At 43.9% G+C, this 16,631-nt stretch overlaps 1 protein-coding gene across 1 annotated transcript in view; it reads right to left on the minus strand.

The window, feature by feature from the left end:
* GATB (glutamyl-tRNA amidotransferase subunit B) overlaps positions 1-16,631 on the minus strand; it is a 1,295,211-nt gene that overhangs the window by 1,177,643 nt on the left and 100,937 nt on the right. Inside the window, exon 3 of the mRNA XM_069631274.1 lies at positions 7,785-7,898. Within this exon, the coding sequence (XP_069487375.1) occupies positions 7,785-7,898 (114 nt within the window). The remainder of the gene's footprint in view (positions 1-7,784; positions 7,899-16,631) is intronic.

Genomic DNA, 16,631 nt, shown 5'->3' on the forward strand with positions numbered 1-16,631 from the left:
TGCATGCTTTGCATTGTAAAGCCTTCTCCCTCCTTTCCCTATACAAAACTGTCTTCCCTCCAAGATCTCATACCACCTTACACACCACAAACGCCACACAGATGCCATCACAGGCCTAGCCGTTGGCACATCAACACTAACCAAGGCACGACTAAGCTCTCCTCTTTAGATGCAAGGGCATGCTCCTTTCTTATTTTAATCTCAACGGGAACTCATTTACATGAACAATCAAGGCATTACATCTCAGAAGACTGCTTAAGAAGAACACTGGCATTTCCTGTAGAACACAAACTTTGATGTTACTACCTGGTATGCAATGCTTTACACTGATGAGGTCTTCCCCAATATATCCTCATTTGGGTGTTGATTTGTAATTAAGTGATGGTCTTCATACTATATGTTTCAGAAACATATTTCAAGATACGGTTTGTAATTCCAGCTGATATTTTGCCATTTATACATATCCTCATATGAAACTGTGATTTGTCTACTGAGTAGGCCAGGGGGTCCACCCAATGGGTGGATGTCTAGTGCAATATGTTGCGGATGTGACTGCGAAGTGTGTATGTTGATTTTGAGTTGTCATTGTGCTTGTGGTTTAGCGTTAGGCTTGTGGTGGTCCAAGAGTGATTGCCCGGTCCCAGCAGGAGCTTACAACTCCACTACAATCCTACTAGGCCAAGGTCAAGCACACAGGACTCCTGTGGGAGGGGAAATGGATATTCAGGAACTTGGGCGGGGGGAGCAAGTGGTTTTTCTCTAGTGCACCTGGAGTTTTGGTGAAGTCATTGAGGACAAGACTATTTTTCTCTACAGTTGGCTGTGTGTTACCATCATCACGTTTGTATCCAACATAAAACATATGTACTGCAATAACACGATGGTATAGGCAAGAGGACATTTGTTAAATGCACCTTTGATATATCTGACAATTGTGCATGTAATTTGCACGTGAATGCAGGTTATACATTTTGTGACTTTGTGGCAATAGTGATTTGAGGCGACTGGTGTCCAAGTGCAGATGTGTGCCAGAAGGTGGCTTTGGGCGGAAACTGCAGTTTGAGAGCGTGCCTGTGTTTTTGCTGCACACGCTCAAGGTGTAGCTTGCCTGCTGTATCCTGTTGGTGTCCTGTTGTCGCTTTTACTGCTCTGAGACTTTGCGGCTCGGCGCCCTGTTGCTGTTTGCGGCCATGGTGTTGTGTTGCTGCTGCTTGAGGTTCTGTGCTGTTTGACAAGCCTGCGCACTTCTGTGCCGCTTCTGGGGGTTCCTTTGAGGAGCTTAGTTGTGCGACAGAAGCAGCTAGGGCTGTCGCTGTTGGAGCCGCCGGGTCTTGGAGGTGGAGTGCTGCTGCCTTAAAAGTTTGTTGTGGCTCAGGCACAAGGCATGTTGCATTTGAAATGCTGTGAGGTTTGCGATTTTGGTATTATTTTAGATTGATTTGTGACCCTCCAGCTGTCTGGCAATAGGCATGTGGTAAATGGCATGCAATTTTTGTGGCTCACTTATGCAGCGAGTTGGGGTAACAGTGGCTTAAACCCCAAAGTGGTTATTAATATACCCATCAGAAGAACTCACAAAACAAATGTGACACTGGAATGTGATACTGTTTATATAAGAGAAATGGATGAGGACTTCTCAACCCAGCCTAGGTCCCTGTTTCGAAGACTGGGTGAGGGGTCCAAAAGACGGGGGTCCTAATCGGCTCCACAAGGACTTGTCACTCTCTCTGTGTCTTCAAGGCCTACAGGGAATCGGCTCTCAGATATTTTGGAGATGAGCGCTAATCTTGTTGGGAAATGTCAGGTGTTACAATACGAACCGCATTGTTTTGTTAAACTTAAAAAACATGAACACGTCACACACCATAGGAGGAACCTGCATTGGTTATCCATACAAGAAAGAATTTGCTTCAAAGCAGGATCAATCATTCACAAGTGTGTACATGGAACCACCCCAACCTACCTGAAAACTCCACAATACCATCCTGCTGGAGTATTCAGATTAGCAGATAAAAAACCGATAAAGCGTGAAAAGGGCCTACGAAAATCTTTCTCTGTTAAAGCAGTCAAATTCTGGAACCCACTGCCATCACAGGTGACGACAATCTGAAAACTTTTAAGAAAGCTCTGAAAACGCACTTATTCAGGTAGTTCCCTTGCATCTGCTGATCAATGTTCGCTGCTACTGTCTTGTCATTGATGGGACTGTCTGTGTGTATGTGTTCAGCGCCCAGATGAGTGCGGGCTTTCAGCGCTCTATAAATAAACAAAATTTTAAAATAAATAAATAGGAAAAGGCAGCCACTTCTTGAAATAAGAAGGTTAGAGAGATCGCTGGGTCCGATACTGTTGAAGAGCTAAATAAACTCACAATGTAGTTTGTTCTGAGTGCTCTCATTCGCTTAGGAAGGACTCATTGAGGTTCCTCAGATTGGCTAGCTCCAACCGTGTGTGACCTACCGCCTGCTTTTGAGAGAACAGCAGAAGAAGAGACACCCAAGTCTCCCCCACAGCTCCCTCAGAGTGTCATGTTAGCACAGGCCAATACAGATTGTGTTTTGATCAACCCTGTAAGCTGGCAACTCGCTAAGGAACGCATCAGTGCCAATCTTAATCAGTTGGACAATTATAATGAGTTTCACCAATGGACCAATATCTTTGGAGCAAGTAGCGTTTAATGCCCCACTGGGAAGAGCGAATAGATACTGCCAAACATCCATGGAAGAAGTTAGTTGACCTATGAAGGTTAGGGAAGAAAGTGTCGGAGGGCAGGATAACATGACTTGCTCAGTGTCTATCAACTCCACTGCCTATTTTAGCAGAAACTTCGGGGGAATATTGTCTCCTCAAAGCATGATTAAATATGCAAGTACAACATTTAGGTTGTCTACTACCAGTGATATTTCCATGGGAAAAGCTCAAATGCCGGCAATTGCAGTTTGCAGATAGCCACTTAAGACGTTTAGCTTTGGATACAAGGAATGTTATCATAACGAATGTGGAGAAGCCTGAAAGAAATTAGCAGCAAGAAGCTCTGGCGAACAAAGTGCTTGCTTGGCTACATCAGAAAGCAAGGCATGAATGTATACGACTGCACGATTTCAGAGTCCTGCGAAGGATACAGAACAGATTGATGATGTTCTCTCAATAGAGATGGCATAGTAGTAGGTTATAGTAGCGGCAATCTTCCCCATTATTTGCGCATACGCAAACGTTTGTTGAACATGCCTTCAAAGTTGAAATTAGTGGTTTATTTCCCAGGGGTTATAGAACTGTGCTCACGGAATGTTGAAGAGTCAATACTAGTTTGCTGGCATTGCTGCAAATGTGTTTTTTATCTTATGCTTGTTTTCATGCGTTATGGGGTTAGTCTGAACTAATGTCTCAGTCTCTGGTGTTGCTGCTAATGCATAGCGTACCACTTGTCTGGTCCTTGTTATTTATAATCCATTCATATTTATGTCTCATGGGTTTGATATTTTTACAGTAACCTTTTGAATTGTATTGTTCGGTTATGTTTTCTATTTTTAAGCACAGTTTCACTGTTCTTAATTCGTTTTTCAGTATCAGGTCTGGTCCTTTTAGTATTGATGTGATTTTATAATCTACTTACAATGGTGCTTTCTAGTCTAATATTTTTTATTGCAGCTTTCTCCCTTTTAAAATCTATTTATGCTGCTGTCTCCTACTGCTAGGCCCATTTGTGTTCACAATATTTTTCATTATAATTGTTTTCGTCTTCTGTATATAATGTTTGCCCACGGGCCTAAGGGGCAATATAAATGTTTAAATAAATACTTAAAATACAGTGTGCATGTGTTCTGCATGCAAGAGCCCCAGCTGTTGAACCAAGTGAACTCCTCGATGGACTTGAAACCTCCTTGAGTGGCAGAGGCGGGATAGAAATATTAGGGGGCTCGGGGAGGCAAGGGAATTGAAGGGGGGAGTAGAGGGAGGACAGAAGGGGGAATTGTAGTATTGTTGGGGAAAACTGGGGGTCTGACATGTGGGAGATGTAGCAATATTGGATGTTCAATCTTTTCTCCTTGGTTTCTGAAGAGAGGTGTAAATGTCAGCATTGTACTACGGCTTCTATGTTTATAAAAACGTTGAATAAACAGAGGTTAAAAAAAAAAAAGAATAGCAGAGTCCCCAACTGTACACAGTTGCCCTAGGGGTTGCCACCCCCCCTCTTGCACAGCAGCTCTTAGAAAAAGCAGAGTCGCACAAAAAATGTGGTCCAGATGTTCACATAATCACTTGCAGAGCAGTCCTCTCTGCACCTGAACACAATGCTCTATATGATTTTTTTAATAATGTTTTTAATTACTCACCTCTGCTAGTAATTGAATAGTTAAATCATTCTAATTACATATCGCCATCTTTAACAATGCTTCCTTTTCCTTAGGAGTAGTCTACACCAGCCTCAAAGAAGCCTGGGTTCTCCAAATCTTTTTTTTTTTTTAAAAAACCTTCCCTGGACCCTACGGTCTCAAACAACTACCGCCACATCAGCACTGTCCCTTTCTTACTGAAAATTATGGACAGAGATGCCTACCTGCAAATCCAGCACTTTCTGGAAACTTACCACATCCTTGGAGTGCACCATTCGGGTTTCGTCCCGGGCCATAGTACAGAATCGCCTCTGCTTGACCTGAAGAACCAGCTGGATGAGATCAGGGATGACGGCAAACTGGCCCTCAATCTCTTCCTTGACCCCGACAGCTGCGTTCCATTTGGTCGACCATAAAATCCTGTGTCACCACCTTGCAGCAGCAGACAACTTCTCACCAGCGGCAGTGACCTGGATCCCTTCCTTCTTACAAACCTGATCCACGAGAGTCTTCGCCGAGCATGCCAATGCTCCTCCAGCACCCACCGCTTGTGGCATCCCACAAGGTTCTTCTGTTTCCCCAATACTTTACATAATTTTTACGAAACCTTTATCTGTTCTACTTGACTCCATCGGGCATATCTTACACCAACTATGCTGATGATACCCAAATTCTACTCGCCTTCACTGGCATGTATCAGGTAGACTCTGCCAGGCTAAGCGCAGTCTACTCGACTATCGAAGCTTGGATGGCCACTCACTGCCTGTGTCTTAATGACGGGAAAACTGAGATTCTCATAGTGGGCCCAGCTGCCAAGATTAAGAAGTTGGACACCCTGTACACAAATTGACACCATCCCAATCTTGGTCTCCCACTCAGAGATGACATTGGGAGTTTACCTGGATGCCACCCTCTTGCTGACACGGCAGGTGAATGCAATCTCCTCTTGGTCGGACCACACCACGAAATTGATAAACGCCTTCAAACCTTTCCTCTCCCCTGACAGTTAACTTACAATAGCCCCGGCCATCATTGGGTCGAGACTAGACTATTGTAAAGCATTGTTTGCAGGCACTTCAGAACATAACCTACAGAAGATGCAGGTGATCCAAAATAACAAACGGAGGGCTGCCCTTAACATCCCTAAACGTGAACATATCACCTCAGCTAGAAAAAAGGCCCACTGGCTACCTATCCGGGAACGGATCCTATTGAAAACATTGTCAATAATGCATAGATGCCTTTCCAAGGTGGCTACTACTTAACTCTTGCAGAAATTCACAAACGTGAACTCATCCAGACCTACCAGAACTGCATATGCCCATTGACTCGTCCAAAAATTCAAACGGGCCAAGGCGGGCAGCGCAAGCTTTGTGACCATTGAGGCCACTCAATGGAACTTACTTCCTGCAGGCCGAGCAATCATACTGGATCTTCCAGAAATCTCTAAAAACTTGGCTGTTTGCATAACATCACAGCCTTTTCCATTGTATACCTGCGTTTTCTCTGACTGGTGAATGAACATGTAAGTGGTAACTTAACAGCGCCCTGATGCCTACGGGTTTGGTGCGCTCTACAAATGAAAAAATAAATAAGCCAATACTTAACATGCAATGCTCTTTTTATTTTCATGTTTGCACAGACTGCAGTCCTTTCACGCCACGGCGTTTCGAAGCCATTGCCATGTCAGTAGGCGTTCTACAAATAACAAATAGCCTAAAAGGTATTGCAATTATTACCAAAATCCTTGCGTCTTGGTGCGTAGTTCTGCGAGAGAAGGGGGCGGGGAGGAGAAGATTAGCAGGAAAATGGGTGCAGGCCGGAAGAACGCGATTCCAGTGCTTTCAGAGAGGCACAGATGATAGAAAAAATGACTAATCAATTAAACATAACATTTATTAAATAATGTACATGGGAGCGCGGGTAATTAAGGTTTCACTTAAACGGCGGCCATCTAATTTATAAAGCAGCCATGGCACGAGAGCGTAATACTAAACCCCCCTGCATGTTAATTATAAGCGCTTGTTATCTATACATCTAAGCCTCGAGTGCTCTCGAGCAGGACTCAGCCGAAAAATGAGCAATGGGCAAATAAGCTATTCACATGAATGACATCTCAGCGAGATATGACTCTTCGACATTGAATAGGATCCACAAGAACAAAGCCTACAAAAAAAAACAGTTCTTAATTGCTCTGCTGTAGCTTGTCAAAACAAGATACTTTAAGACGCTTGAATGCCGACTAAAAATAATGTATCCAGCTGGCGTATTTCCTGAACCCTCCTAATTAGAAATGTATTTTTACCCCCATCTAAAGTGAAATGACAAGCTACAGAAAGGGTCCCATTCCCTCGAAGTCTTGCAATAAAAATACCCCAAGGGCAAGATCTTCCCCAATTAGCGCATTAGCCGCAAATCTGCATTTCTTTTCACACTAGACGGTCCCAGGCGAGGGTGCCTGATTAGGCCGTATAGGAGAAGCTTTCCACGGTTTGTGCTCAGGTCTGTCTGTGAAATGTCATCTGCTATGAGGAGCATTGCACATATGGCTAAGAGGCTAACCCAAAGGACCGAAAGAAAAGCCTTGACCCTCGCACCCAGGGGTACATTCCTACCAAAAGAAAACACATCCTTCAAAGCATGCCTCTTTGCTAACTCTGCCACTCATCCATAGCTCTCTCTGTTTAGCTAGAACCCTGCTTATGGAATGGATGACTCACCACCCATGGTTGACCAATGACTACACAATGGAAGCCTGAACAATAATGTAATTCCATTACTGACTGACAATGCTTCGCAGAAATACCTTTGAGGAAAGAAAGCAGTTTCATTGGAGTGTAGGCTGCAGGGAAATGAGGAGAACGGGAGCATAAATGTAATAAAACTCTGTCGACAAGCAAATTAAAAGTCTAAATCTGATAATTCATGGACTCAAACCACTAAACAAAAATGTTCACTGACTGAGAGAGAACGCCTGGAGCAGTCGCGATTGATCCTATCTTCTGTTGAGGAAATGATACAATGTCCGAAAAGCTAATAAACGACTGCTGCTCACAGCCATTGGGCAGGCTGCCTTTACTCTCCGAGTCAATTACTATCAAACGCAGGAACTACGTGCTTAGCGAGTGGGCATGCAGTCTTCAGCCTCCAATTCAATCCTATGGTGAGCGTGACGCCAGGTGCAGTCAGCCATCAAGGTTAAACCATTAATCCAGCAAGCGGCAGAGCGCCACTGCCTTCTATTGGAAGAAGGCGAATCAATCATGTTGCGTGGAACAACACGCATTCCGCGCAAGTGCTAAAGCAGTCTGAGATCGGCCTGAATTCTCATTGGAAATCATTGTAGGCACCGCCCACTCCAGCGGTTAAAGAAAAGAAACAGACAACAAAAACACACAGGAAAGCATTTGTAAGGGCAAGTGGTCCCAGGGCCCATTCGCGCATACGTACCGGCAAATCTGCATAAAAATAATGCTTTCTGTCAAATAGCGACTTCCTGTTTATACTGCAGTTAAGGGCTAGGCCTGTCATCACAGCTGCTTCTACACATCGCCTGTTGAGAACCTACAGGGAAGCAAACAGATAATTTACGTCAGATTAAAAATGCGCGATAGATCATCTCGACAACCGTAACACTTGCACAATTGAGATGTAAAAAGATCGCTGGCGTTAAAGGAATTTCGAAGCGTACTGCAAGCTTATTGGATAAAATCAAGCAAGAAAAAATGCACGGAAATAAGTACATATACGACAGATGCAATATGTGTCTTGTCAGAAAAAAGTGGACACCTTGGGTCTGATCACGAAGAAGAATGTTTTCCAATGTTGTGTGCACTTTTATGCCAGGAGTTACCTGAATAGTAACCCTTTCCTGCCTTTCTCACGGACGCAATCTTACTTCAAAAGCAGCATATTTCCCACGCACCTTGTGAGGGCCAGTTTTTTCCCTGAATTACCTACACATTACAATCCCTTACACGGCATCCTCTTGGCTAGTACAGAGCATAGTGTTCACTCCTGGCTCCCTCATCCCTGTTATCATTAGTATGTTTTTTTGTATTCATGTTTATATGACGCAAACGTAGCTCAAAAGCAACGGAATGCTGTTCCTGTACAAGGAACATGAAGCCAGTTTACAATGGGTCTGAAGTGGGGGTAGAACCAGGGACAGAATTCCCCAAGTCCTGGCTAAGAATTCCCAGAAAGCAGAGTTTTCAGTTACTTTCTGAACTGCAAGAGCATTGTAGCTGTTCCGATTGCCATTGGAATAGTGTTCCAATATGCCAGGCAAAGGAGCACTGTTTCCAGGTATTTCCATGTATGCTAGTTTAGTTTCCAGCCAATGAATGGTCTGGCTTCTGGAGGAGCATGTACTACTTGAGGTGCCACGTTTGACTGTAAGGAGGGCAGGTGTCTGGGTGGTGGTTGTCTTGTGCATGATTCAAGCAATTTAGAAAAGCAACCTGGCAGAAAGTGGGGGTGATGTGGATACATTTTTAGAACTGGTGATAAGGCGGGCTGTGGTGTGATGGGCTGCTTTGAGGGGAGCCAGGGAAAGCAGGCGTCACAACCATCGGGTGTCTGCAATTATGAGAGCCTGTACCACAATCCAGAAGTCCTGGGAAGGGAGGAAAGACTTAATCTTGCAGAGCAGCGTAATCTGGTACCATGTAGACTGGACTTTCTTGTTGATGTGCTGCTGAAAGGATATGTTGCAGCCCACGATGAACCAAAATGATTTAGCAGAAAGGGCAAGTTGGGGGTGAATATGTTCCTTTATGGAGGGGGTGGCTGGGGAGCATTAATTCTGTTGTGGTTAGTATGAGTTTTAGGTATCTGCTTTTCATCCACATTTGAATGATAGTAGGGCATTTCTGGAAGTAAGAAGTTGTGGGAGTAGTTCACTTTAAGGTAGAGCTGTATAGTTATACGTCTGGGTCATCAAGGAATTATCTTAGCGCTTCCAGGTATAGATTACAGATCAGCTGCGAGAGGATTGAGCCCTGTGGGCACACCAAAGTTAATTGGACAGTGGTCAGATCTGAAGGTATCCATCTGGACAGCCTGGTGTCTGAGAGGTAGGAGGAGAACCAATTAAGAACGGTTCCCGCAAAGCCCATTTTTTATGCAAGGAGGCTGATGAAGATGGCGGATCGGTAAAAGAGGATGAGGAGGCTGGAATACCCTTTGTCCGTGATGTGGACAGCATTATCAATTACTTGAATGGTGGCTGTTTCAGTGTTGCATTTAGGACAGAACCCTGACTGGTAGTCCTTGAGCAATGTTGACTGGTTGATTTGTTCAAACGTTTATCCACCACTGCCTTCTTAATGATTTTTCCAATGAATGGGATGCTGGTGTTTGGTCAGTAGCTGGTGAGGTCTTCTGGCCCCAGCGTGGGTTTCTTAAGGAGTTGGTAGATCAGCCCTCTTTTTAAGCAGCTTGTAAAAATGCCCTGGTTGGGTAATTCATTTACTATCTGAAGGAGCAGAAAGAGAGCATGTCCCAAGATCTTGTTTAGGATGTAGGATGTCATTGGTATAAGGCTTTAGTGACATGAGTGTGTCAGTAAGATCCATGCGGGGTGAAGAGGTTCAAGTCAGTCCGGTATAGAGGAGCTCAGGGTGGGATAGATATCGGCAGTTTGGTGATTTGGAGGCATAACCTCAAATTGTGGTGACTTTGCTAATAAAGAAATCGTTGATGGCATTGAATTTCTCAAAGGACTTTCTGGATATGGCAAGGAGTTTTTGCAGTTTTTGTCTGTTCCGAAAAGGGCTTTAACTCCTATTAGAGGCTGCCACAATTGTTGAGGAGCTTCGGTTTCAATACTCGGGGCCTGACATGATAAGCGTAAGTCCTTTGAGGGTCGAAGAGCTCCTCAGGTTTGCACATGTAGCGCAGTTTATCGTATGCTCCAATATTGTGTTCGCTATCAGCTATTTCCTACGTGTACCACGGGGTGGAGTGTTTGACTGACACGCCGTATATATTTATAGGGGCATGTGTGTCTACCAACTCATATGATGTTTGATGGTTTCCATTAGGGAATTTACGTTGGTGGTGGCAGAGAGGTTTGTCGGGCTGATTTCCAATGCACCCGCAGGGAAGTTCTTGAAGTTACATGCAGGCATGGTGGGTTCGCTCTGTCCTTCATGGGAACAGAAGGTATGTGATAAGGTGAAAGGGATTACGTCGTGGTCTCTCCAGTCAAGTGGCACATAGTTGAAGCATTGAATGAGGTGGGAAGGGGTGAAGAGGTAAGAATGCAGCCATGGATGTTTCCCCTGATTTGGTTTGAGGTTTTCACATGTGGCATTAAGTGCAGTCATTCTGCTAGGTTCAGGAGAGCATCTATGGTGTTTGTAGTTACCTGGGTTCCAGGTAGGTTGAAGTTCCTGAGAAAGATGTTTGTACAGCGGGTGAATGCAGCCAAAGAGAACAGGTCAGTGATTTAATCTATGAATTTGCAGCACCTCTTAGGTGGTTGGTAGAGGAGGTGGAAAGTGGCAGTCTCGTTGTGTGACAGCTGGAACTGTCATGTAAGCAGCTCCATAGATTCTAAATTTGTTTGGCAGTGCACGTGTGCAGGGACATTCATTCATATGTCTGACTCCCCACATGTCCCTCAATCTACACATGTTGGATGCTGTATAACAGTGGGAAGGTTCATAGCTAATCACAACAGAAGCATAATGGAAAAAAGCTCCTTTCAACCACCACTGCCTTGAAATGATATATCCGGTCGCAGCTTTAAGCACAAATGCCCAAAAATATTTTAAAATACTATTCATGGACACCAGGAAACATTGTTTACGGACTCCTTAGAACCGAACATGTGGCGCCACCACTAGAGATCTCCTGCTTACCACAACTAACTAGCACACCTGGTGTACCCTTCTCATTTTAGTGCTAATCACTGCCAAATCTTTATTAAGAAAAACGGCTTGCTAATGGTCCAAGCAAACAAAATGCTCCGACAAATCTTCGCTAGACTGTTTTTTGACAATCAATCTCGTGTCAATGCAATCAATACATGTCACATGGCAAACAAAATGAGTGCTGGAAACGCAGCCCAACCTACCCACAAGCCAGGTGCTCCATAATCAACATTTCCATCTTCCACCAAAAATCAAACAAGATCGTATCAACAAACAAATGACTCCACCTTACCGTCGTGACGCAAGGTCTCTCAGCCATACAAAAATCAGCAGTTCCTCCATGTCAGTTAGTCAGAAAGAACTACAACAGCCAACCACTCAACGTTGATCCAATTCACTTTCAATTGGGCCTAATCAACGCCGGATAAGGTCAAACAAATGCCTGCACTAGGTTATAGGTTCAGGGTAATAGTCTACCTTTGTCAGCAGTCGATATATGTAACTTTAATACTGCACTTGTCTCTTTGAATAAATCGGGGAGGGACATGTTCAGTGAATGTGAGTTGGAATTTGAAAATATGGTAAATCTTTATGGACCGCGCTCTTGCAGTAATACACATATAAGTGGCCCTCCGAATAAAGAGGGGCACGTATTTGAAGTGGGTGTGGCTATGGAAAAAAATAAAGGAGTTGAATGCGGCATTGCGGAAGATCAAGAGAAACCATATAATTAATGAACTCACTTAGAGGGCGATTTGTGGTAAATAGAAAACTCAGTACATGCTTTGGCTTTGCAGTTATCGGTCCAGCAAAGACCGTGCTGGTCGCAAGTTTGTAAACCAAGTTATCACGACGGGTGACTCCAGAAAGTTCTGGTACATGATGTGTACGCTTAGTGCAGGGTCGACAGCGATAGAAATATCGTACATTCCTGAAGTCGCATGGGCAAATCACTTGAAAATGTCATTTTGCAATCAAGAAGAGCTTCCTGTGGGGAACAAACAGATCTATGACTGGGTCCATGGTCTGGCAACAAGTTAAAGAGGTTGACGTGGTGAAGACTATAATGAAGGTAAAATCATCCAGAGCAGTTGGCCCGGACGGTTTATGCAATGTTATGATCAAGAGTGATCCGCCCTATGGGCTCACTCGATTTGCTTTTTTTCACATTTGTGAGACTGGCAGACTGCCCTGGTCTTGGCATCAGTCAATCTTGATTCCTGTCCACAAAAAGGGTCCTCTGCAGATGTCGGAAAATTATAGATCACTGAAAATGCTAGATAGCAGTTCCACGATTTTCTCTGGCCTGCTCTTGGACCTTCTAACAACTTGGGAGGATGAAAATGGCCTCTTAAACATGACCCAGACGGGCTTGAGGAAATATGCAGCAGGTCGCAATCCATTTGGGTTTTGCAGACCCCGATTTCTGACACATTATCCGTTCAAGAGTCTGCCCTATACATATGCTTTGTAGACTATTCCTCTGCTTTTGACAGTGTTATCTACTCCAAGTTATGGGAAAAGTTAAGTAGGTGGGGCATCGATCCTTCTATTCTTTACTTTCTTAAATTATTACATACTGACACTTATGTTAGGGTTTGTTTATCCCAAAAGGGTGATTTATCCGATTCTTTTCCCACTAAGAGGAGCCTAAAGCAGGGTGTGTCCTTGCCCTCATGCTATACAACCTATATGTTCCGGATTTGGTTTCTGCATTGAAAAAAGTAAATAATTTCCGAATTGGAAACGAGGACATGTATTCGTTAGTATATGCGGATGATACTGTGATCCTGGATCGCACTGCAATAGGCCTCCAACGATCGTTGGAAGCGCTTTGCCAATATGCTGAGGCAAATTACTTGCAGATTAAAATTAACAAAACTAAGATCATGATCGTTGGGAAAAAAGCTAGGCGTTTACCTGGAGACTTGGGGACCTTCAGTTGGAACATGTCAACGAGCATAAGTATTTAGGTATGAACATCAGCAACACCAAGACTTTAACTCATTTGGCCAAAAAGGTCCCTACCAAGGCCTGGAAGAAATGGTTGACCATTAGGAGAATCAATGACACTCATCTGGGGGTGAGGGAGCGGTTGATTAAGGATAAGATCCGGGCCTATAGAGTTTCCATAATTCCAGCAATCCTATACGCCTTGGAAACATACCCTGAACCGCGGTGTCATGGTTGACAAAAACTGAGGCAAAAATATTGCATTCTCTTTTGGGCCTACCTGGGGCGGTGCCCATTGAGGCCAATAGACTAACACTGGGCCTCCATTCATTAATTGTTATTGTTATTTTGCACTTATATAGCGCCTTATATACCATTGGTATGGTCTGAAGGCGCTTGTAGGTTGAACGCCCTTGGGAACCGAAGTTCAGATCAGTAGAGAGAGTAGGGAGAGTCAAAAGGTGCGTGTGAGCACCGGGTATGTGTGCAGCTCGTGCGGTACTCGTGTAATAGCTGCTTCTTAGCGGTAGGTGTGGTGGTTGAGAAATCAGGAGAATGTGTTCGTTCTGGCAGGATTTATCCGGAACGGATGTGGCTGCGTTAGGCCTGAGGAAAACGCCTGGCTGGGGGTGTGGAACCAGCAGTGATTACATAGAATGATGTGGAGTAAGCGGCGGAATGTTGGTATGAGAACAGTTATACCGAATGGTGTCATAGTATCTCTGTGTTCTAGTTGAGTGGTGATGTAAGGAGAGAGTAAGCATGGTGGTGTGGTATGGTCGGTTATATGCTCTTTCACTGAGCACACTTCTAATTGCAACTTTCCCAGAGAGGGTACTGGGTGTATTTCTAAATACAGTTTTCCACAGAGAGGCTAATTGGGCACACTTCTAGATTCAGTTTACTAGAGGCTATTGGGCACACTTATAAATGAGACTTTCCAGAGTGTCTATAGGATACAGTTCTATAGTCAACTTTCACAGATGCTATTGGGGACACTTCTAAATTCAACTTTACAGAGCGTCTATTGGATACACTTCTATAATCAACTTTCACAGAGGGTATTGGTTGCACTTCTAAATGCAACCTTCATAGCGACGCTATTGGGCGCAATTCTAAATTCAATTTTCTACGTAGTGGATTCTGGGCGCACTATTAAGTCAATTTCAGAGAGGCTTTTCCAGAGAGGGTGTTGGGAACACTTCTAAATTCAATTTAACAGAGAGACTATTGGGCACACTTCTAAATGCAACTTTCAAGAGTGTCTAAAGGATACATTTCTATAGTCAACTTTCATAGATGCAATTGGGAATACTTCTAAATTCAACTTTACAGAGCGTCTATTGGATGCACTTCTATAATCAACTTTCACAGAGGGAATTGGGCCTACCTTGGGCCACTATGGAAGGGTTGGGTATGTCGATTCTGGGCAAGTATCAGACATGGAGGCACAGGTGGCTCCTCCCTTATGGATAAAACGATTGCACATTCATGGAGGTGTTCGCGTATTGTCTGGTTCAAAGACACAGAGTCTGTTGTCCTAAAACACTTTGATGAGATTGGCTTGAGCAAACACCCTAAGTCTATTGTGGATTTTCAGCTCTCTGGATATGTGGAGAAAACCAGAGAGTATGATCAAATACAATCTTTAGCTCATCTGCCCGCTAGGCGGAAATATGTGAGCTACTCTCAATCAGGGTGATTTTTCAGAACATCCACGCAATTATCTGACTAACCTCCGATACCCATCTTCCACACACTTTTTTTTATATCAAGGCTTGAGGTCCTCCCAGTTCTGGTAAATACAGGTCCGTGGAGGGAAATCCCCAGTGAGGAGAGACTGTGTAGGTCATGTAAAACCCACATGGAAACATCCTGACACATTTTTACACAGTGCCCATCACTGGGCGAACTGTTTTTGAGGGTATATGCTAACTTCAGTGACTACCAATCGGATCAGTGCTGGAGCATGATTTATGGCGCAGACTCTATGGTGGTTACTGCTGAGGCATTTCACATAAGGCAGCTGGTGAAACCAATATTGAGATCGTAAAGTGGAAATGATCTGCTCAATTATCGCTGTTTTTCCCTTCCTTTATATCTATTGAAAGTATGGTTTGAAGTCTTCAATTTGAAATAAGGCATTGTTGCTTTTTATTTTGTTTTTCATATGTACCAATTGATTTATGTTTGATCAAACTGATTGTTGTAAAATGGGATATGTTGTTTTAATTGTCTTATTTTATAATGTTTTGGAAAGTAAATAATTGATCAACAAGATTGATGCATTAGAAGTCGAGGTGGGATGGCACGGACAAAATAGGGGAAAGAGGGGAAACTCATTTCATGAATATGGCTTTAGATGCACCACTTGCACACATTTGTCAATATCTCCCCTTGTATAGTGATTGAATAAAAAAATACCATGGCCAATGGGTCACTGAAGTAAAAGGAGAGGGGTCACCTCATATCTGATCAGAAGGAGGGTCTTTCGACAAAAGGATATTGGACCATGTAGCAACCTATCTAATGGCAAAATACAAAGGAAAGCAGCTTCAAAATAGACGAGAAGTGTTAGATTTGTGGAGGATGTTTGAGGAAACACCCCCTACAAATAATAAAGAAAAAGATGTAGAGTCCCCAACAGTGACAAACAAGGAAATAGGAGAGAAAGGCAAGGAGGACGAAGACCCAAAGAAACTATACCCACTACTTACAAGGAACGCCGAGGAGTATTGTGACCCGATATATCTACCACAGGCGAGCACACCAGCAACCACACCGCCCCCTCCGTATGTCCCATCAAATACCAATGTTGCCCCCATAGGTTTATATACTCCATCAAGCACAACCCCTGCCCCGCAGGACCAACAACACAAGATCTGAAAATATTAATGACAAATACTCAAGCAGAGTTGTCCAGATTGCGAACATTGTGTGAAGGAACACTGCCGCAACAAGGGGGGAGGGCGGCCTCTGCTGCCACCCCCACTAAAGAGTTCCACCTTGTTACCAGAGGATGAATGGAAATCTGGGGACTTCCCTTTCTGAATAGTTAGCACCCCAATTTAAAAAGTTCAAGTAGAGCGAGAGGGGGAAACAAGTGTGGGGTATGACACAGTAGCGTCCGAGAGGGAAGAGTAATGTTGGAGCGAATTTGATGAGTTCGAGGAAGGAAAAGTGGGTGGTATTGAACAGATTAAGTGGGCAACTCCACAAGTGACAGAGGTAGAAGAGGAATGTTGGGAGGGAAGGCTCCGTAACAGATCAGGGCGAATAGTATTGGCCAAAAAGAAAGGGGTGAAGGTAATTAGAGGGAAGGTGAGGTCAAAATTATAGATGCCTCTCATCTACAAGGGAGCAGGACGACCCCATTACATCCCTTGGGCATTGATGGACAAAAACAACTTATTAAAGGCCCTCCCACCACTCTCAGGGGCTGCAGGGAAATGGTTATTTGCAT

The sequence above is a fragment of the Ambystoma mexicanum genome, chromosome 6q, assembly GCF_040938575.1.
Source record: "Ambystoma mexicanum isolate Mex_15411 chromosome 6q, UKY_AmexF1_1, whole genome shotgun sequence".
Classification (NCBI taxonomy): Eukaryota; Metazoa; Chordata; class Amphibia; order Caudata; family Ambystomatidae; genus Ambystoma; species Ambystoma mexicanum.